At 39.3% G+C, this 22,948-nt stretch overlaps 2 protein-coding genes across 32 annotated transcripts in view; one reads left to right on the top strand and one right to left on the bottom strand.

Moving 5' to 3' along the window:
* LOC116468019 (putative neuroblastoma breakpoint family member 7) overlaps positions 1-22,948 on the bottom strand; it is a 901,770-nt gene that overhangs the window by 539,017 nt on the left and 339,805 nt on the right. The gene's annotated exons all lie outside the window — the stretch shown is intronic.
* The window catches only part of LOC116467993 (myomegalin), a 230,303-nt gene that overhangs the window by 174,042 nt on the left and 33,313 nt on the right, over positions 1-22,948 (top strand). For 28 of the 31 annotated variants that reach the window (XM_058439380.1, XM_032151590.2, XM_058439381.1 and 25 more), the window contains 6 exons: positions 1,158-1,274; positions 1,500-1,637; positions 2,961-3,073; positions 4,516-4,643; positions 14,935-15,023; positions 21,333-21,565. In XM_058439380.1, coding sequence (XP_058295363.1) covers positions 1,158-1,274; positions 1,500-1,637; positions 2,961-3,073; positions 4,516-4,643; positions 14,935-15,023; positions 21,333-21,565 — 818 coding nt within the window. Of the gene's footprint in view, positions 1-1,157; positions 1,275-1,499; positions 1,638-2,960; positions 3,074-4,515; positions 4,644-14,934; positions 15,024-15,304; positions 17,018-21,332; positions 21,566-22,948 lie in introns of those variants that run through there. The other 3 variants (XM_058439375.1, XM_058439376.1, XM_032151588.2) reach the window with 2 other exon arrangements.

The raw sequence follows: 22,948 nt of genomic DNA, 5'->3' as shown, positions 1-22,948 counted from the left end.
CCTAAGGATGAAAAGGAGGCAGCCCTGGGAAAGATATTACAGGCAAAGGGAGTAGTAGTTGTAAAGGCCAAGTCAAGAGAAAGTCTGGTGTTCCTAGAACAGAAAAAGTCTAGTGTGCCTACAGAGTCGTGAGTGAAGAGTAAAATGGCAGATATTAAAGTAGGGAAAGTAGGCAGGAGCCAGATCACTAGGTTTGTTAAAAGGATTAAATCTATACAAAGCATTTATTAGAGAGCCCAGGGCATAGTAAATGTTAGCAGCTATGGTTGTTATCATGATTTTTTTTTTTTTTTGAGACGGAGTCTTGCTCTGTTGCCAGGCTGGAGTGCAATGGCGTGATCTCGGCTCACTGCAACCTCCGCCTCCCGGGTTCAAGCGATTCTCCTGCCTCAGCCTCCTGAGTAGCTGGGATTACAGGCACACACCACCATGCCCGGCTAATTTTTGTATTTTTAGTAGAGATGGGTTTCACCATGTTGGTCAGGCTGGTCTCGAACTCCTGACCTCGTGATCCGCCCACCTCAGCCTCCCAAAGTGCTGGGATTACAGGTGTGAGCTACCACGCCTGGCCTATTATGATTTTTAATGAACTTTGTCATAACCAAGTACTTGTCATTTTCTGGTGAGAACACTGTAAGTTTAGGGCATGTAGTCCCAGCTTTTGGCAGTATTTCTTCACAAGTGGTGGCATGTTCTTCCATTAGGAGTCATGTACTGTTTGGTGATCGCTCATGATGTTAGCAGCTGTTGCTGTTTGATGCCTTATCCATTAATTCATTAAGGGTTGCAAAATGGAGATATCCTAATGCTATCATTTTTTCATCTGTTATGTGAAATGCTTACATAAAAACTTCATCTCTTCTTGCTTCTGCTAATGGTGACCATTCTTTTTCAGTATCATAATAAGCTTGTTAAACAAATTTGATGTGTTGCATAGTGCCAGCTAAAGTGGAAGACATCATTAAGAACAACTGTGACATCTTCCCATAAAACATCCTTTGTTACTATACTGCATGGATTATTGGTTTGATGCTGTAGAGCCCTATTCATGTTCTCGTTTTCTTTTCCATTACTGGCTGATAGTGATATGATATGCAAAAGCATTTGCCTCAGTGTTAAAATGTAAACATGGCAGATACTGTTTCCTCTTTTCACAGATGGAACTTTCTGCTCTACAGTCCATGATGGCTGTGCAAGAAGAAGAGCTGCAGGTGCAGGCTGCTGATATGGAGTCTCTGTCCAGGAACATACAGATTAAAGAAGATCTCATAAAGGTCTTTCAAAACTTTTTAAAGACCACTGGAAATGTTCACAGCTCAGAATACCTGTAGGGCCTCTTCAGACAATATTTGCACACATCGAATCCCTTGGCCAGTGATTATCCATATCCCACTTGAAAGTATAGGCAGAATATTTCAAGAACATTTGTTCCCGTGCTCCTCTGCTGAATAATCCTTTTATTACTATTTTCACATCCACATTTATTTTTTGACTTCTAGGACCTGCAAATGCAACTGGTTGATCCTGAAGACATACCAGCTATGGAACGCCTGACCCAGGAAGTCTTACTTCTTCGGGAAAAAATTGCTTCAGTAGAATCTCAGGGTCAAGAAATTTCAGGAAACCGAAGACAACAGGTAAGTTATTGGAATATAAACCTTATTTATTTATTTACATTTTTTTGTATTCTCTCCTTTTTTTTTTAGTAGAGATGGAGTTTCACCATGTTGGTCAGGCTAGTCTTGAACTCCTGACTGCAAGTGATCCATCCTCAGCCCCTCAAAGTGCTGGAATTACATACAGGCATGAGTCACCACATTGAGACAGGGCCTCACTGTGTCACCCAGGCTCGAGTGCAGTGGTATGATCACAGCTCACTGCAGCCTCAAACACTGGGGCTCAAGGAATCTTCCTGCCTCAGCCTCCTGAGTAGCTGGAGCTGCAGGTGCACACCACCACGCCCGGCTCAAACCTTATTTTTCTACTGTGAAATAAACCATGGTAAAGCTGTCAATCTCAATTATTTGTGGAGGGTTAGTTGATGGTATTTCATAGAGAAACTGTGCTCTAAAATTTCCTACTTTGGTCGGTAGCAGCTATAGATGCCCCTTTCTGACATTTGTAGTTCTGAAAAGAGTAGCGGTTCTTTTGGACACATACCAATAGTTATCCCTCACACTCATACATAAGTCCTCTCCCTCAACTGAATCTTTCTCTTTTATCTGCATTTAACCATGTTCAAATCTCTCCCAGTTAAAAAAAGAGAAAGAAACCCCTGCATTGCCCCAAATTTCTTTGTAGCTACAGCCCCATTTAACCTTTCTTCAATGCCAGACTTTTCCAAAAGACTTACTTGCCTGTACTCCCCGTCTCCATTATCATCTGTCTCACTAACTACTCACCCCACTGCATTCTGGCTTTTAACTGTACCTTAAACAACTCTGTAGGTTATACATTATCGTAGCTCATTATCTTTATAGCACTTATTACAGTCACAATGACACACATCTATGATTAATGAATGTCTTTTTCCTCCACTAGATAGTAAGCTTTCCCCTAGAACCTAGAACAGAGTCTGTCCCATAGAAGGTGCTCAGTAAATATTAATTGAATGAATGAAGAATACTAGTAAGTCCTGTTATATACATTTCCCTCTTGCCTGTCCTGTTTCCCTCTTACTCCTTTCTCTTAGCTGCTTTCCTGTGCTTCTAGCTTCTCTCTCCTTTTTCTTCTTTTTTGCTCCCATGTTTGAATTCCACCTTACAGGTTTTAAAGATAAAAAAAGATAATATGACATTGATTTGAAAACTATAAAATAGTATCAAAAGCTTAAGTACTAAGATAGTGGGCTTTTTAAGTCATAGTACATGCTAATGCATTTTCTTGTTTCTCAGGATTAACTGTGGCTTCATGTCTCACTGTGCCATTTGCGTATTGCTTCTTCTGTCTTCTCTTCTCAGTTGCTGCTGATGCTAGAAGGACTAGTAGATGAACGGAGTCGGCTCAATGAGGCCTTACAAGCAGAGAGACAGCTCTATAGCAGTCTGGTGAAGTTCCATGCCCATCCAGAGAGGTAAGAGAGTGGCTGTTTTTTCTTTTATTCTTCATTGAAATTTTTATTTCTTTTACTATTCTTTTTATGCCTTTTATTCTTCATTAAGTGCCGACGCTTATGATACTGAAGAGGGGAGAAAAAACAGGGACAATTACCGGGCTACCCACTTTGTCATTTGTTTTATGGATTGCTCTGAGCTTCAGTGTCAAAATCTTAAGTTGGGAATAGCGCCTGTTTCACACAGCTATTGCAGAGATTAAATAAGAAGACAGCTTTGGTGTCTAAAACAATGCCTTGCATATAGTAAGCACTCAATGTATGTTCATTTTTTTTCTGTGATCCATGTCCTGTTAAAGGCTTTTCTATTATAAGCGTAAGGCTATACCCTGTCTCTACTAAAAATACAAAAATTAGCTGGGTGAGGTAGCGCGCGCCTGTAGTCCCAGCTACTCGGGAGGCTGAGGCAGGAGAATCACTTGAACCTGGGAGGCAGAGATTGCAGTGAGCCGAGATCGCGCCACTGCACTCCATCCTGGGCGACAGAGCGAGACTCTGTCTCAAAAAAAAAAAAAGATGGCGGGGGGGAAGAGTAAGGCTATAATGGGCACTGATATTCATTTAATATCATCGAAGAAAATATATTAATTGGGATGGCTAATATCATCCTGGGACCACCGATAGCTATCATGATGAATATATTTTTCTTCTACCTCTTGATTTTTGGTCACATATGTGATACCTCTCTGGATCATTTTCTATTCTCTTCATTTTTTTTTTTCTCATTTTGCCTTCCCTAATAGCCCCTTTTACTCTTTTTCAATTATTATTATTATTATTATTATTATTATTTTTGCTATTCAGTTTCTTGTAATTTATTGTTGGGCTTTAAAAATGTTTTCTTTCTACCAGGAAAATGAAGGCAGAGGAAAGGTATGATAGGACCAGTTGATTGTGTTACTTTTTAAAGAACCTCTGGAGCTTTAGTTTTTATGAACCAGATTCCTTTTCAGCACACCATCCCACCGTCAAGTTTGGTAACAAATGAGAAAACAAATATCTTCAGTAATGGTTCTACTTGGCTCAGTCTTGCTCCAGTTTATATTTAGTTTGTCCTGGGTTTTAGTTTTTCAGAAACAAAAGCTTTTAGTCAAATAATGAAATTTCTCTTGTTTGGGCCATAGGGGTGTGAGATAAGTCTTAGGAGCTATAATTTTATGTGAAATTGGCCCAGAATCTAGCATAAGGGGCAAGCTTTTAAAAAAAGGAACAGTCCTTACTAATCTATCAACAGTGAACACAAATGCCACACAAAGACTACATTCATTTATTGTGTCCTGGAGAACAATTACTTTACAAAGTCGTGTGGCTCAAAGTGGTATTGATGGTTCTTTGGAAACAAATGTGGACTCACTACAGTTGATGGCTAATCCATTTTCCTTCCGTGTGGCATGTTTAATCAGCGCTGAGAGAGACCGAACTCTGCAGGTGGAACTGGAAGGGGCTCAGGTGTTACGCAGTCGGCTAGAAGAAGTTCTTGGAAGAAGCCTGGAGCGCTTAAACAGGCTGGAGACCCTGGCCGCCATTGGAGGTGGGGAACTGGAAAGTGTGCGAATTCATCACAAGCATGCCTACTGAGCACTGGCGGGTCAGACTGCAGCCCAGGATGGAAAACCTTGTTTGCACTAACCAGAAAGATCCTTGTCTGATTTTGGCAGAATTAAATGGTGACTTACTAATGATAGAACTGGTATAAGTAGCATCAACTGCAAATTGAAACTCACTTTAGCCTACATGGATCTCACTGTACATACATATCAATCCCTAAATTGAATGGTGGAGGTTGCAAAGTGTATTTGCACATTTTAAATCATTCTGTTTTAGTTTTTCCACTTTTATTCATTCTTATCCCTAGCCCTTCTCATTCCCTCATCCCTTCTGTGGGCCAATAAAGTTTATTCTTCCCCTACTTTCACAATCCATTTCATATGTTCCATATCATATCATAAATGCATGTGTGTGTATTATTTTTGCCATTCAGTCAACTCCTCTTTGAGTGAGAGAATTTTTTAAATCAAAAGCATACAAGTTTTAAGATGAGAGAGTGGGAAAGAGATTGAGAGTCTGTAAGAATGACTTCGCAAAAGTGATACAATCCTTATCAGAAGGTAATCAAAACCAGGAGAGTAGTCTTGTAATAGTAGACTGCAAGTATTGGGAAGGCCAAGTTAAAGAACAGAGGCAAGAACTATGAAAGTGATCATAGTCAACTTTTACCTCCAATACTGTCTCAGAGTTGACTGTTGTACACAAGTGAAATTAGATTAGGTACAGATTAAATTCTACTTAAAATTTGTTCTTTACTGATTCCTTTAGGTTTCTTTAAACCAAGGTCATGCTATTTGGTCAGAACATGACTTCTAGAATGGTCTTCTAGAGTCAGAGTTCTCTGTTTACAAAGATAATTTCAAATGTAGTATCCCTCTTTACATTCAGTGTTTCACCAAATAACTCATTATAGCCAGAAGAGGGTATTGCTTCTTCCATTTGTGGCACTAGATAGGGTCCTATGTTTTTCACTATTTAGTATGTATACATTTCTCCATATAAAATTAAGTAATAGGCTTCAGTCTTTGAAGTGCTAGAATAGTTTAGAAAGAAATGTTACAGATGTATGTTTATAGTTTTAATCATTGTCTCAATGCTTTCTTGTGGCAACATGACAGGTATAAGGAGAGGGGCACCAGAGATTGTTTCTGATGTCTTGAATGTCAAGAGGGTGAAAAGTAACCAAGATTGCTTTGCAGCTTTGTGGGATCAACATCATGAATTTGTTTTTATTTCCTCTGGTTGGAAGTTTCCAAGGTTAGAAGCTGAGGTTTCAGTTACTTTAAATATGGAATTTGGGAACAGGGATTGAGGCTTTCTAGCACAGTAAATGTGACTGAATACCCTTTCTAAACTAAGTGGGGCACAATGATTTTTTTTCCTTCTATTTTTTTTTTTTACATGACACTTTATTTCTTTCACATGTTGACATGGCTTGTATTACATTCTAAATTTCATCTGTTTCTGTAACTTTGGCTGTGTCTATAACAGATAGAGCATCAGTCAAACTAGAGTGGACAGGGAGAAAATGTTCTACTGGGGAAGCACTCTGGAATCTTCTGATTAAGTCATTTGCAAAAGATTGATAGCCATAAGCCTTACTCTTAATGGATCTGCCATTTCAGTTTCAATGGCTTTTGAGGAAAAAGGAGTCATTTAAGGAAGGAGATAGGAAGTGTAGGCCGATCCGTCCACTTTTCTTAGTCTCCCAATTTTAAGAGACCCTTTCTTGCACAAAATTTTTTGTTAACTTTCCAGAAGTAAAGAGGAAGGTAATGGAGCTGTAGAAATGTCAACCCATCAAAGACTAGTTTGTTGTGTTGTTACAACAAGGCATTTAGGGAACATCTTTCCTTAATTTTACTAATAGACCGAGGAAGCCTTCTGAGTCCACTAGTAAGATTCAGCTCTGGGTGATTCTTTGTTTCTAATGGCTCGTAGTGATTACAGTTTATGTATCACTCCTACTTCTGTCAACCTCCAGCAAGAGTAAGTTGATAGCAGGCTAAATTAAAAGTCTGATCTTAAAGTCATAAATGTGACTAAAGTATGGTACTAACTTTTTCTGGTCTAGATAGCTGGAATGAGGCTTGCAAACAGTGTTATCTGGAGAGAGTTTGTTGGTCTAACAACTTTGTGTGATAATTTGGCATCTGATTAGAGAGCATGAGTCTGATCAATTTTATAATCCACACATAGATCATGCTGTGGTTGGACACATTTAATAATATTTAGCATGTTATAATATTCCATTTTCTCTACAGGAGCATAGACTCTCATACTGGATTATTCTACCTTTGACAGTCATTTTTCAACATGACAGTAATTTTAAATAAAGCATCGTGTGCTTATAGAACCTTGTGCTTGAGTAAAAATCTTCAAATAAAAATAATGAAGTAAATTTTTACTTAGGCCATGCTTAATTGGAAGCATAGAACTTAAATTGAGAAAAAAATCCATATGATAGATTTTGTTTTTCTCATGCTTCCCTTTTGAATAATAGCAAATAATGCAGAGTAATGGTTGTAAGAGTTCAGGGTAGATGAAGTCTGTAGGTTTTAGAAGTATAGAGTTGAAAAGAACCTCCAAGAGGACTTATTTAATGAGTGAAATAAATGGCCTTAGATAGATATTGCCCCTAAACTCTTTTCTATTGAAAGTTTATAGTATTGAAAATTTGATGATTATTAGTACCTAGTATAAATCAACATTCATCTGATGTTCTCTTTTTAGATAGCCAAGTTATAACTTTTTTGAAAAGACATTATTGGACTATGTTAGTAGGTCAGCCTTTTCCTTTGATAGTGTGTACTCTTATCTGTCACCCAATCTTCTCCACACCCTCTTCTCCTCATTCAGCTGTGGACAGCAGTAATATTTTCAGTACCTTTGCTTCTTAGAGGAAATACATTTTTCCCTATTTATATTTTTAAAAGATGTTTCTATTACATTATATATAGCAAGAGATCTATTAAGGATCCAGAAAATCTTAACCTGTAGAGGATATGAGTTCCTAACCATAAGAATTAGTTTCCTTGAGGGTTCTTTAGTATATTCTATTTACACAGTTTATACATAAGTAAACTCTGTGGCAGATATACATAAAAAACCTATCACTTTTATGCTCATTCATCCTCCTAATTCAGTGTCTGGGTCATGAGATGTTTGGTTCATAGCTTCAAAAACTGTTCAAGAAAACTCATTTCACTTCTCTCTATGTTGATCTTCCAGTTGGATCTGGAGTCTTCTGATTGTGGAAAGGAGGAGCAGATCACATTATACTGAAAATTGTCCTTTTCGTTGAGAAATAAAGGTTGACTGAGCTACCTGAAGTCACTTTCCTTTGGACTGTAAGCCTTAGAGAGAAGAATAATACCTTTGCTTTTCTTGAGGTAGTATTAGAAAACTCTAGTTCCCATTGATAGGATAAACTTGTTTTCTCGTTTCATGGTCTTTTTATATAAAGCAGTCACAAAATCAACATTTGGCATCCCTGCAAAGCTCAAGTGGCCTTTTCAAGTAGGGTATCTTGTAGTATTCTGCAGGTTTACAGTCAGTATCCTGCAAGGAAAGGTGACAAACTTCCTGTGAAGTTAGGAAGAAATATTAGTAACCCACACACTTAAAGTGAGTTTTCCATTTTGCCTTGTAGAGATTGTACTAGAGATGGAACAAATGAAATGAGTTTTCTTTTCCAGGTATATCCTGTGAGATACCAGCACAGAGTATTTTCTCTCAGTTCTCTCAGGGTTAAAGCTCAGTGAGCTTTTCTTTTCTCTTTGGTAGTGTGGAACCATTTGTACCGTAGAAAGACTAGCTGGAAATACAGAACTCCAATGTGTCAATACAGTAATAAACAGAAGGAATGAGTCAGTAGGATAATATATTGGAGTGATTTCTGTATATTTCAGTTATAATGTTTTTTATATAATGTGTATTTCAGTTATAATGTGTTTTAGAATGTGGATTTAAGCCACCTTCTCACCCTTTGCACCAGTAGCTTTGTTAAAACATTTTATTATGATCAAACAAGCTTGTTGCTTTTAAGTAATCTAAGTGTTAACAGAAGGCAAGTCTTCAACTTCTCTGTGTTCTCACCTGGGCCAAGATGAATTTTCTAAATAAAAAATAGCATCGTAATTTGCCTCCAACAAAGAATGGGAAATGGAAGGAAACACAAAACTGTGGTCCTGACAATACTAATTCTACCAGTTTTCAGATAAGAATAATTAAACTTATAAAGTGACATACTGATTATTTTTGTGTTACTCTCCCTTTTTTTTGTTTAAAGTCAAATTCCAGAAGTAAAAATCTTTATCATACTGTTTTTCTCTTACTAAAACTGAAAGGGTAAAATAGAAAGTTCAGCAACATCAGAAAATGTTGTATTTAAAATAATATGAAGAATAGGGGTTTTAAGTACATAAACCAAATTGGCTTCCTTGTAGGTTTACTTTTAGTGTATAACATGAATATGTAGTGCTTCTTTTTACAACAATCAAAGTCATAGCTCCAAGATACTGACCTCTCTCTCAATCTATAACCTTTGGAGGCATGCGTTTATACCAGCATGTTTTATAAATTATGAGTTTCTATCTGTGTCCATGAAGTCTTACTAGTTTTCACTTAAAATTTTGTGGGTTGTTAAGAAGAATTAAAGTGATTCATAACTTCACGCTTGAACCTGGGAGGTGGAGGTTGCAGTGAGCCGAGATCATGCCATTGCACTCCAGCCTGGGCAACAAGAGTGAAACTCTGTCTTAAATAAATAAATAAATAAATAAATAAATAAATAAAGTGGTTCATAACATCAGATGAAGAAGGAGGTGAGTGATATGTTAAATGATCAGAAACTTGGCATTACATTATTTCCAGGACCATTTCCCCACCAAAATAAGCTGTGTATTTTTCATTTCTTCATGGCACTGTGCTGTTAATTTGTGTTAACATTTGTGCTAAAATGGAGTGTAATTTTTATTTATAAGTGTTAGAATTTTAGCTATCTTAGTTGAAACACAAAAAAATTGTTGCTGATCCAATAAAATTATCAAAGGCCAACAGAAACTATTTGGTTTTATTCTTAAAATATTTATAAAAAAAAAAGACGTAGAGAAAGCTTGTATATTTTTTTTCCTTATGGGAGAATCAGTCTATTGGTTATTTACTAAATTCCAAGTCAAAGCAAGGCTCGTAGAATGAGTCTTTAACTAAAGGAAGGAAGAAGAAACTCGAATTTTTCTCCTCTCGAAGAAGTGAGATTAAGAAACAGTGTTATACTTTCCCCAGAAATGTGACATAGGCTACTTTACCTTAAAAACCCTTCCTTGCTTGCTTTGCTGCAGGAGAATAGCAGAAAGCATGACAGAGGTTTGAGGAGCCAACTGTGGTGGGTAGTGCTGTCTCTAAACATTCCTAGAAAAACCTGTTTCTCGTGTTCTTTGAAGAAAAAAAGAGACCATGAGCAGAAAGAATTTATTGACATTACAGAATTATGGCATCACAAAATAGGTGCAGTGGTCATATCTCCTGGTCTGCCCGGGAGTCCTAATTTACATGTGCCTTGGTTAGCCTAAGGATAGAAGACTGTAGTTGTATTGAATAATTACCCTTTTGGAGAAGTAGAAACTCTTTCCAGAATTTTAGTGGGATTTCATACCCCCAAAAGTGTTTTAGATTATGATTTGGCCTTTTCAAGTAGCTTCAAACAGCTACTTTCTGAAACATGTGAGCTGGAAAGCCCTAAGGCTACTTAAGAGATGTTGCAATTTGAAGACAAAGATATGCCATAAAGGGGTATGACTGCAGACAGCAGTTTTCTACCACTTCTGTTCCACGATCAGAATCTGTCTAGATAGAGAATTTTATTTCTTAGCAGAAACTAAGGAGGACTATATGGAATCTTAATAGTTTTCTTATGATCCTGAAGGGAATGTGTGCAGGTGAAATTGTAGTTTGATAAGAGACCTCTTTTCCTTGATTCTCTCATACAGCACCATAACATTAAAGTCAGCAATAGTTGGTTCATGACATGAAAATGTGAGTGTTCTTGTAATGAACGCATGGCAGAGTACCTGGGAGTCAGAGTGACATGGGGCTGAGAGTATTGGACACAAGGACCCAGTACTGAAGGAAAGAACACTTGGCACTGCCAACTTATTCATGCTTAAAAGTTTTAGTTCTTCAGATCACCTTTTAAAATAAAATATGATCTCTTGCTATGTTCTAAGTAACTATATGGAAAAACCTCACTCCTCTTCTGTTGATCCCATATTAATGGCTTAAAGGAAGATAATAATGACTACAGAGTAGAATTTGGGGGAAATGGTCTTGACTCCACCCAGTTCGGACTCATTACAAAGAACATGTCATGAGCCAGGTGTGGTGGCATGCACCTATAGTCACAGTTACTTGGAGGCTGAGGTGGGAAGATCCCTTGAGCCCAGCAGTTCAAGACCAGCCTGGGCAACATAATGAGACCTCATCTGTAAAGCAAAATAAAACAAAAAAAGAGGTCATGAAGTTTCCCCTAAGGCTTATTTAGGCATGTTGCAGTTTTAAGACAGTTATCATTTAATGATGATTAATCCTTTTTGTAAGGCACCTATTCCAAAGAGTTCAACCGAAGAGTTGTCACTCCTTACTTTTTCAATGTCCTGTGAGGCAGAGAGCAAAGAGTATCATTTCAAGCCTCCTGCTGGGGAAACAAGTATTCAGAAATGAAGAAGTGCAGGTAGAATCAGTCAAGATCATTCAGATAGTAACATCAAGTATAAAACTTCCTTCTGCTGATGATATTTAGGTTCTGTGGCCTTCAACTTTCTCAGTCTTCAACTTATAAGCCCATGGACTACTTCAGTTTACTTACGATAACAATAATAATATTGTTTAAGGATGATATTTATTGAGTACACACTGTGTACCAAGCACTGTTCTAAGCACTTCAAAATCAGCAAACCCTTTAAAGTTCACAACAGTATGGAGTGGGTAATGCTCTTAACCCTAGTTATTAAATGAAGAAACTTAGTTATGGAAAGGTTATGACTTGCCTAAAGTGATATAACTAACGAAAAAAGCACAATTCAAATCTAGACTATCTCCATAGTTCTTGTTCTTAATTATTATGCCATACTCGATTTAAAAAATTCTACAAAAGTATGAATTTTTGCCTCAGTGATAAGAATACCTTATATTTGCATAATGGTTACATTTTCACCCAAGGATTTTATGGTTTTACGTTTTAGAGGTTTATTTTTGTGTACTTTGTAGAATTAGAGAATTTGTGTACTTTGTAGAATTAGAGAATTTCTAAATCTAAATAAGGGACATCTTTGTATCACCTCCATTTTGTGTTGTTCAAAGCCTAGAAACTTCCAAGAACTACAAGTTGAGAACTTTTATTGAAGCCTGAAATAAAAGTTTTTTATAAAATTGCCAGTCTAACATGTAAAACTTAATCTCGAAGAAGCAAGTTAAATGAACAGATTCTTAGCTTCCAGAGAATCTAAAGATGGCAGACTATTTTATATTTTATCAAAAAATAAGCAGAAGAGTCATCAATATAAAATCATAGATACCTTTAAATTAGAAATTCAAAGTATTCCAAGTTAGTTCTGAAGATAGTGTTTCGTTGTGCAGTAAAAGTTTAGAAAAGGGTATCACCCACACGAGAAGTTCTCTCATTTATTTAAAAAATGGAAAATGGTAAAAGATGTCTAATGTAAACTTATGTACAGGACCTTGTATGAGATAACTTACTCTCTTACTCCCATATTTTCTATAAATTTTTTAGCTTTACCCCTCAAACATGGGAGAAAAAGTTTCAGCATTTTAATTCAAATTGGTAAAAGGCTGAGCAACCCTTAAAGCTGCCATAATGGAAGAAGACTGTGAGCTAGCTTAAAAAAGAGAGAAAGAAGGGGAAGAAACAAAACTCCTGTGTGGCAGAGTGTCGAGATGAGATGAGCATTTATTTGTCGAATTCCTTATGGAGCCAGAACCATAGCATCCTGCTCTTAAGTGAAATAAGATGGAGCATTATCCAAGAATGCAGACGTGGCACCAGAAAGGCTGTCAAGATAAGTGGAGGGCAGAAAGTGTCAGATAAAAACCTTCAAGACCAGTGACAGTCACCCTTTCCAATTCTCGCTTCTGGAACCTGGCAGGAATGGTCCTGGGATGTGGGCCCAGCCTGACTCCACAACCCAGCAACAATGGTAGGGGATGAGGATGCTGATCTCACAGAGCTGAGCTTTCTTCAACTACAGGATCCTTCTCTAGCCCCGTGTTCAAAAGAGAAACAATGTGAACAGTCTGTTTTCTGTCACTGAATGAGACAATTCATTTCCTTTGCTGGAAAAACATAAAAGATTGTGATCGCTACTGTTGTACAGGGAAAGATTTTCCTAAGTAAGCATAACATGATGTGGGTGTCCTAGGTAAATTAGCATCCTGGGTTCAGTAAGTTTTTAAAGCAGCCAAAGATTAGGGAATGTGTCCATACGCCTCTACTCAGCTAGCGTCCTGAATGAGATGGCTCCTGGGGTTGGTTTGAATAAGTATTGGAAATTCCTCTTGTACACTGTCTGCCACAGACCTCTAAAGATGCTGAGTGGTAGAGGTGGTAGAGGCTTCACTGAACAGGACCCTTCCTTGATGCAAAGTTAACATAAAGTTCATGGTGTGGATGAGGAAACCTAAGCTGTTATCACAGCATACTTACTATCTCTTATCACTTCCATGAGATCAGCCTGGGTCATTGCAAATGTGTAGATGTGAACTGCCCCTGCTTACCTTATCTGCATTGGGTAGTGAATGCTCATGATTCAGGCAGAGCCTTTCATGCCTGGATGTCTGAACTCAACAGAAGGTTCTTTGGTCTTGGAGGAAGAAGCAAAGATAAAGATCTGATTTGTCACCAGAAGAAAAAGTGAGTGGCTTCTGTCTAAGAGTCCAGAGTCTTGACTTACTGGCGCAGCTCTTGTGAGAGCTGGTTGTGTAACCTTGGACTCACCACCTAATCTCTCAAGAGATCCAGGTTAATCTGGTCAGAAGTGGAGTTGTAACTGGTTGGTTGCCGAGGCTAGGATCAGAACAAGATTTCAAGATTCTTTAAGTTGGGGAGGTTCTATAAGACACAGTGAGTGTCACAGTAGATTTTCTTTGATAAATTAACCATAATAAATTTCTACACTTCCTGAAAAATACAGTAATATAAAACATAGCTCTTGGTCTTAAAATGTATGAACAGTCTTAATTTTAATCAATATAAGGAGGAAGACACACCCTAGATTTGTGCTGTCCAATAGGGTAGCCACTAGCCACATGTAGTCATTTAAATGTAAGTAAATTTAAATAAAATTTAAGATTCAATGCTTTGAAATGTGGGCCATACTACCCGCATTTCAAAGCTCAATAGCCATATATGACTGTGTCCACTGTACTGGGCAACACTGGCACAGAACATTGCTGTCATTGCAGAAAGTCCTCTTGGTCAGTGCTGCCTTAGACCTTTGCCCATACCACAAACTGCAGCTACTTGTACCTTAGAGCAAGGTGTAGATGTTTGGGCCCTAGAGAGGCTGTGTCCATCTCTGGAGAATGAAAGGATGAGTTAAACTGCATGTGGATAAAGCAGTGCAAGAAACCCTTCAGACAAAGGGTGTCTGCATACAGTAAGAGTTTGAGAGAGGTGAGGAGGAAGGGAGGTTAGAGGAAGAAATTAGGGACAACTGAATCCTTTGGTGTCTTGAATCTTGACTAGACCTGAACCTTACTAGGACACAGGACCCCCAGAGGGAAGTTCCTCAGAGAGATTGTCACCCTATGCACAACTGATCCCAACAATAGATACCTCTGAGAGATTCAGGGCAGCTCTAATCTCCAGGCACTCAGTGGTGGGGAAAGGGTTAGGCATGTGGGACTCATGTTATGGAAGAGAAAGTTTTTATGTAGCCTGGCAGTGGGAAATAATTCAGACTTTCTTGACAGTAGAGTGGGGTAACCAGTGCATCTGACAATCGGCACCTTAGAAATGGGTCTGTGCAGGCAAAGTCAGCTTATGTTGTGAGGCTCAGGCTTGAGTATGAGTAAGAAAGTGTCTGTGATACAAAAAGTTCTATTTTTCTTGCCAGCCCTGCTGGCTAGGGAGAATTTCTTCCCCATGTATATGGAGAAAGGAAGAAATCAGAGGCAGCTGGCAAAAAGAGTATAATTTAACCGCTGTCTGGAAGCCATCTGTGAAGGGAATCACTTTTCTTTGCTGGACTTGTTTCCAGGTGCAGCTGCAGGGGATGACACCGAAGATGCAAGCACTGAGTTCACTGACAGTATTGAGGAGGAGGCCGCACACCATAATCACCAGCAAGTAAGTCAGTGTCAGGGTCTGGGGCTTCCAGGGTGGATGGCACACAGCCATTCTGAGGTCTGATGGTCTCCTGCAGCCCTTGTGGACTTAGTGAAAAGATATCTTTTTATATAAACCACTTCTCAGTCATCTTCCTGTTCTCCTTGAACTTCCCAGCTGCCTTTCCAACCCATATCTTCACTCCATTTTTCTCTCCGATCCACCCTTTGGTTTGTATTGTGTCTCTTTCTTCTGCTTCCTGCCCCCTCCTACCCACCTTTGCCCCTATTTATTCTCTGTAGCTATAGCTTCAGAAGAATTTTTACTTGGAAGACAATGGACACATTCCCCTTGGGCTTTTTGGAACTGAAACGCACCACAGAAGACAGGGAGTCATCGAAGGGCTGCTCAGGGAGGTGGCAGGGCGGAGGACCTGCTTGGGAAGAAACTCCAAGAAGATTGGAATGCTTCCAAAGCAATAATCTTTCTCAGTGAAATCTCATTATACAAAGAGAACCTTATGCAACCTGACAAACCATTGAGGTCATGGTGACTCAGTGATCAGCAGATGGTACTTTAACAGCAACCCCCTGTCAAACCTCAGAACTTGAGCTGAAGCATTGTTTCCACCCACCATCAGTGAAGATGTAACTAGCATGTTACAAGAGTGAATAATCTGGACTTCAGAGATTAAGTCACCAATAGTGATCCCACAAGCACTCACTGGAACTCTTATAATATCTCCACTTTGTCCATGCCATTTAGCAATCTCATCTCCTAGATGGACTGTGCCTATGATTCTTAAGGAGAAAGTGAATCATTGGTAGATATCCTGCACAAGCAGCTGGACTTTCCAGTGATAGCTTTCTTGGGGCTATTAGGAAAACTAAACAAGAAATGAGGCTTTCTGGGTCTGCCTGTATGTCTTCTGCATAAGAAAAAGAAGAGACATCGAATCAACCAATAAGAAGAGCCCAAATAAGCATCCTCAAATCTTTTGGGATTTGGCACCTGGGGACATGAGTAGTTGTCTGGGATACGTCATATTCTCAACCGTTTCTTTATAGTAGTAGGATCACCTTCTTATAGTAAGATCACCTTCTTGTTGCTTTAGCTGTACCCGACCTTCCCTGCTCCCTTGAGTGCTTGCATGAGCTCCACTTTTCCTTTTGCTTGAACAGCTTCTCCTGAGTCCTCCTTACCGATGGTTGTGACTTTAATTACATACGTCTCTGTCCCTCCAGACAGATCCCTCTGTCCTCACTCTCTGACTTCATTGAGGATCTTGAGTGAGAAAGAGGGAACTTCAGGATGAACAAATGTCTACTCTGAGACAGCTAGATTGGGAGGTTGGCTGGTCACTGATGGTTATAATGACTGTGGGACAGGATTAACTTCAGAATAAATGAACAGGAGACACAGATATGAAGACAGTCAGATTCTGATTGATATGGTATGAAGTACTCCTGGTATTGCAAGTCATTTGCTCTAATTCTCAATTGTAGGCAAACTGATTTGTAAAGCTGCTGCTTCTTCAGCCTTCTTTCCTGTAGCCTAGCATGGAGAATCTGACCAGGTGCCATTTTGAGAAGGTCAGCCCCCCGGGAATGAACTTTTTATATTAGGGCATTTGTATTTCCCTCATAATACTTGCCACATTACTTGGCATAGGAGAGACGCTTAGTGTAATTATGAGTTAACAAGCCTTTGGATCAGGGCTTGACTCATGACAGACGAAGTATATGCCTGCTGGGTGGAAGAATCTCTTGAGTAAGCACCATTTTTCTTTCTATCACCTTTCCTTGAAAATACATCTTCAGCTTTGGGTAGGAGGAATCTTGGTGTATGAAATCATTGCAAATTTACTTCATCTTTTCTGGAGTTTGAGGTTGTGACTCTCCTGCCACCAATTAAATAAAGCTTACCTTGCCATAACTGTTTTGTGTCCAGATTCTCAAAATTTGTTTGCTTGTTTCCAGGAAAATTGTCCCTTAAGGTAGATTTTGAGCTTCTCCTTGTTATGTCCTTGGAAGGTAAACTTTTGCTTGATACCAAGCTCCCTTCTTACTCCAAGCATTCATACACTTTCCCTAACAGACACATCCCACCTTGTCTTTCTTCCAAGGTGAGAATCACCTTTTGGCCAATGCAAGTTGCTTCCTCCTTATGTTTTGGACTCAGCCACCTCAGGAAGCCTCAAGTCTGGCCATGATAGTAATTTTCCCTAGATTATCTCTCACAAAATTCTATTCTCAAGCAGATGTAAGATCTATAATAAATACCTATGAAATTGCTGTGAAAGAAACTAGAGTAATCAACCATTGCATTTTTATATGAAGTTTTGTAATGGAGAAAAAGTTAATCAAGAATAAAGATTCGGGCCAGGCGCGGTGGCTCACGCTTGTAATCCCAGCACTTTGGGAGGCTGAGGCGGGCGGATCACGAGGTCGGGAGATGGAGACCACGGTGAAACCCTGTCTGTACTAAAAATACAAAAAATTAGCCGGGCGTGGTGGCGGGCGCCTGTAGTCCCAGCTACTCGGAGAGGCTGAGGCAAGAGAATGGCGTGAACCCGGGAGGCGGAGCTTGCAGTGAGCCGAGATTGCGCCACTGCACTCCAGCCTGGGCGACAGAGCGAGACTCTGTCTCAAAAAAAAAAAGAATAAAGATTCAAGCCCAGGTAGTGTGCATCTATAGTTGCAGCTACTCAGGAGGCTGAGACAAGAGAATCTCTTGAGCCCAGGAGTTCAGGGCCAGCCTGGGCAACATAATGAGACCCCCACCTCTTAAAGAAAAAAAATAAAGATTCAAATACAAAGAACAGACATTAGTAGACAAAGTATGATAAACTTGAAAAAAGCTATTTTAAAAAAATAGTTAGTTTTGATTGACAAATCGTAATTGTATACATGTATGGGGTATGATATGATTTTATATATATATATATATACACACACACGTATATACACACAAACAATATGGAATGATTAAACCAAGCTAATTACATATCATCAACTTGCCTACCTATCATTTTTGATGGTGAAACATTGGAAATTTACTCTTATTTTGAAATATACATTTTATTGGCTATAGTCACCCTGCTATGCAATATATCTTATGACCTATTCTTTTTTTCAATACTTTTGATCAACAATTCCCCCTACTCTCCCTCCCCACTCCACCAGCCTCTAGTAACCACCATTCTATTCTTTGCTTCTATGAGTTCAACTTTATTAGATTCCGCATATAGGTGAGCTTATGTGGTATGTGTGCCTGGCTTATTTCACTAAGCATAATGACCTTCAGATTCATTCATGTTGTCGCAAATGACAGGACCTCTCCCCCGACATTTTAAGGTTAAATAGTATTGCATTGTGTATTATCTGCCACATTTTCTTTACCCATTTATCTACTGATGGACCTAGGTTGGTTCTACATCTTCACTTAAATTATGAATAATGCTGTAATGAACACGAGAGTGCAGATATACCTTTAGCATATTCATTTCAGTTCACTTGGATATATACCCAGAAATGGGATTACTGGGTCATAGGGTAGATTCTATTTTTAGGTTTTTGAGGAAACTCCATACTGTTTTCCACACCAGCTGTACTAATTTACATACCTATTCACAATGTGTGTGTTCCCTTTTCTCTGCATCATCTCTAACACATCATTCACCTTTTTGATAAATGCCACTCTAACAGGTGTGAGATGATATTCATTATGGTTTTAATTTGCATTTCCCTAATGATTAGTGATGCTGAGCATTTGAGAAAAGCTAATTTTTAATGCCTTAATGTTGAGAACTAACTTAACATTGTGACAGATACGAAGCAATAGGGTAAAAACAAAACAATGTCATTCAAACAGGATATCAGATTGGCACAGAGGCCTTTGTGGGGCAAATGGGAACCCAGCGCACAAAAAATTGAATTATATGAAGCAATATCACAAGTGAGTTAGGAAATGTGAAAAAAAAAAACCAATAAGAGATATATAATTAAAAATAGACCTAACGGATTCACACTATCACTACAAATACTGGAAGCCCTGGGGTTTCATTTGGGGGAAAGAAATATTTGCTTTCATACATGATCAAAACTAATGAAAAGGCTAGATCCTGAGTTATTTTTCAGGCATTTACATTAAAACTTAACGTTAGCCAAAGAAAGTCCACTTTGAGATGGAAATATGAAAACCCAGATTAGCCTGGGGAAAGATCAGATCCCTAGGCAATGTTTTATTTTCTCACTTTAAAGTGGGAAATTGGATCAGATGTACCTTAAGGTTTTTCTGGTATTAACATTCATGGTTCATAATTTTTTCTTTTTAAAGAAAATAGGTATATTGAAACCAGTAGAACAAGATAACATATATCCAGAAGGCATTTTAATAATGGGTAAACTTCATTAAAGTTAGACATTATTTTTAAGCAGAAGGAACCCTTAAGGCCTAGAAAAGAATAATGCTGTGCCCACACTCAAGACTAATGGCAAAGTGTGTTTTAGTTAAGTTACTCGGAAAGAGTTTATATAGAATGACAACATCACATAGTTTAAATAAGGGATGGGATCATAAGCTTTCAGAAGTGGTTTTATTTGGTCCCCCTTCCTTTATTTTGTCACAAATGCTGGGGGGCACATATGGAGATGGCCACCAGCCTGATTAAGCCTGCCAGCAGAGTCTTAGAGACAGACATTCCCAGGAGCCTGCCAAATCTCAGGCTCACAAAGTCCAAGTAAGATCGTGTGCCTGGGAATTGAGTGGCTTTGTCTAAGGATCTTTCTTCTTTGACCTGGGTGCACGTGTCTTCACAACCTCAACTGCTATGCTACTGAACACCATTGCACATGCATACTGTGAATCAACCCTACCACAAACCTGTGACCTACATTTGAACATACTTTGTTATGGGGAATAGCAAAAGTCAGTGGCTTTGCACCAACCCCAGCAGCTCTGTCAATCGTTGATCCATATACGCTGTTCTGGGCCCTGCTCTCTTCAATGTATTGGTGACCTGAATGGAGATACAAAGCATATAATTAATTCTACAAGTCATCCCCAATCAGGGGGCCACTACATGATTTGTGGAAATGCACATCAAATATTTGGATGACTTGGATAATTGGGAAATGATTCCGTATAGCCAGAATGAATTTATAAGTGACAATTACAAGTCACAATATTTATAGAGATAAAAGAAAACAACATGACTTAGCAACAGCTGTGGGGGAGGGGTGGAAAATTCAGAGGTCAAGTAAAAGCTCCAAATGCTGCCACTGAGAAGAAAAAGAAGCCAATGTGACATTGGGACGTATTAAGATTAACATTGGACGGACAGGCAGGAACTCCTTGTACTAAAGTAATTAGTCATATGCTAAGTAGATTATCATACTCAGATTTTGCTTTCTACACTTTTAAGAGCATGGGAAAAGACCAAAGATAAGCCCAAAATGAACAATAATAAAGTCTAAAAGTTGACAAATTCCCATTTGAGGAAAAGCCATAAGATCTGCTTTAATTAAAACTGATGAATAACTTCAAGAGTGTCCTCGAGAAATAGAAAGGTGCTGGGCAGTTGTTCCTGCCTCTGTTTCTTCCACATGCTAAGGTTTGTAGAGAGAGTTTGTCTGGCAGCATCGGCACAAAGATGATAACCAAAAAGTGAGGTTGGCTGCTTGGCAGGGTGGCTTCACCTCCACCTCCCAGTAGCTGCAGAGTGTGATTCTTCTGCTGCCAATGAAATAGTTGGTGTTGTCTTCCCTGTAGCTCCACCTTATTCTAATTCTGTAACTGTGTCTGCCGACTGTTTCCCCAGTGCCCTGAGTCCTCCCTCTCAGCTGTCCTTGAGGGAGTCGGAGTTACAGGCAGAGCCTTAGGCTTTGCGCCCTGATATCTTAGCCATCATCTCCCGCCATCCAGGACTCAAGTGTTGCAGAGCTGATGAAGCTTCCTGACTTGTGAGAAAACTTGCAGGACTCCGTCTCCTCAGGAGGAGAAGAATCACCACATTCACACCCTCCAGTCCTGTTTCAACCTCGTTTGTTTGCATTTGTTTTAATTTCTTATGTGCTTTTCTCCCTCACCATCTCTGGATTCTCCTCTTCTCCATGGGGAAATTCCTCCTGCTCATTTGGTGTGTCCCTCCCATCCAAACCAGTCCCCAGGGCCCTTATGCCTGACTAAGGAGGTTCTGGGTAGGGAGTTCATTTTAGATCTGCTTTTTTTGTTTGTTTTTGTTCTCATTGAAAACTGCCTTTGCAATCTCATGTTTCTCTTGGGTCCTCTTTAATGGCCTAACTTCTTCAAACCATGATTTTCTTTTAGCTCGTCAAGGTGGCTTTGGAGAAAAGTCTGGCAACTGTGGAGACCCAGAACTCATCTTTTTCCCCTCCTTCCCCAGTGGGAGGGGACAGTAACAGGTGTCTTCAGGAAGAAATGCTCCACCTGAGGGCTGAGATCCACCAGCACTTAGAAGAGAAGAGGAAAGCTGAGGAGGAACTGAAGGAGCTAAAGGCTCAAATTGAGGAAGCAGGATTCTCCTCAGTGTCCCACATCAGGTAGGACATTCTTCCCAGAGAAGGGGAGCTTGCGGGTCATGAGGCACCACAGCCAAGGGCCTCGCCTTGCTGCAGCCAAGGCATCCGTGCTGCCAAGGGGCTACTTGGTGCATATCCCAGGCTCCATGCATTAACATTTCTACAAATTCTTTAGATTAAGTAATATTGGCTAATGGTAATCACTTTCTGTTATTCAAATAATCCTGGTCTTAATTCAGTATAACAGTGCCCACTATTATTGTGCATCTGCCAGTCATACATATGACAGTCATGGTGGAAACCTCCTTGTTACATGACCAGTATTGCTGTTTTTAATTGACTGAAACATATAAGGAATCCCTGCTACCTAATATGTTTCACTGCTGTATACAGAACCAGAACAGTTCACGAAGGAGGAGGGATTTTTTTTTGAGATAGAATCTCTCTCTGTCGCCCAGGCTGGAGTGCAGTGGCAAGATCTTGGCTCACTGACCACAAGCTCTGCCTCTCAGGTTCATGCCATTCTCCTGCCTCAGCCTGCCGAGTAGCTGGGACTACGGGCGCCCGCCACCACACCCGTCTAATTTTTTTTTTTTTTTTTGTATTTTTAGTAGAGACGGAGTTTCACCGTATTAGCCAGGATGGTCTCAATCTCCTGACCTTGTGATCCCCCTGCCTCAGCCTCCCAAAGTGCTGGGATTACAGGAGTGAGCCACCGCGCCCAGCTGGAGGGTTTGTGTAGAGGCCCCTCCCTCTCTTCTCAGCTCTCACTCATAAGTCCTTCAATCATGGAATATCAATTTTAATCATCTCTGCTGCTTTAGTAATTTTACAAAAATAGCAGGTAGCTCATTCATTGGTTAGATTGGCCACTCTGTCTTTGATGGCTTTTTGTCAAAAGTTCCTTGGAGAACATGCTGATACTGTAGGGCTGATCCATGTATTCATTCACTCCCAGGACTATAATCATCACTGCCTGTTTAAAGTACACTGTACAACTTCTAAATCATGCCCTGTTGTTTCCCTGCACATTACATACCACTTAAATTTCCCTGAATAATGTTAGCACTTTGAAAAGGGCCTAAGCATCTAGCTCATGTCCTTGTTTCATAGCTGAGGAAACTCAGGCCTAGAAAGTTTCAAGTGACTTGCTCAAGGTTGCATAATAGTCTGTGGCTCCCAATTTCTAACATCTAAACCTTGCTTCTATACTATATACTTTGTCAAACAATTTTCTTAAAATTTTTGCGATTGTTCTAAGTGCTGATTCTTTTGCTCTGAATTATCATAATGACTTTTTCCTTAAGTTCTACTTAAAGCATATTATTTTACTTAAATTTTTGTATGTGTAAACTTAACTGAGTTGTCATGGGTAAGAACAGTACATCTCTTTTGATTCTATTG

This window comes from Hylobates moloch, unplaced genomic scaffold (assembly GCF_009828535.3).
Source record: "Hylobates moloch isolate HMO894 unplaced genomic scaffold, HMol_V3 SCAFFOLD_5, whole genome shotgun sequence".
Taxonomy (NCBI): Eukaryota; Metazoa; Chordata; class Mammalia; order Primates; family Hylobatidae; genus Hylobates; species Hylobates moloch.
This window is presented reverse-complemented; position numbering and strand designations above follow the sequence as displayed.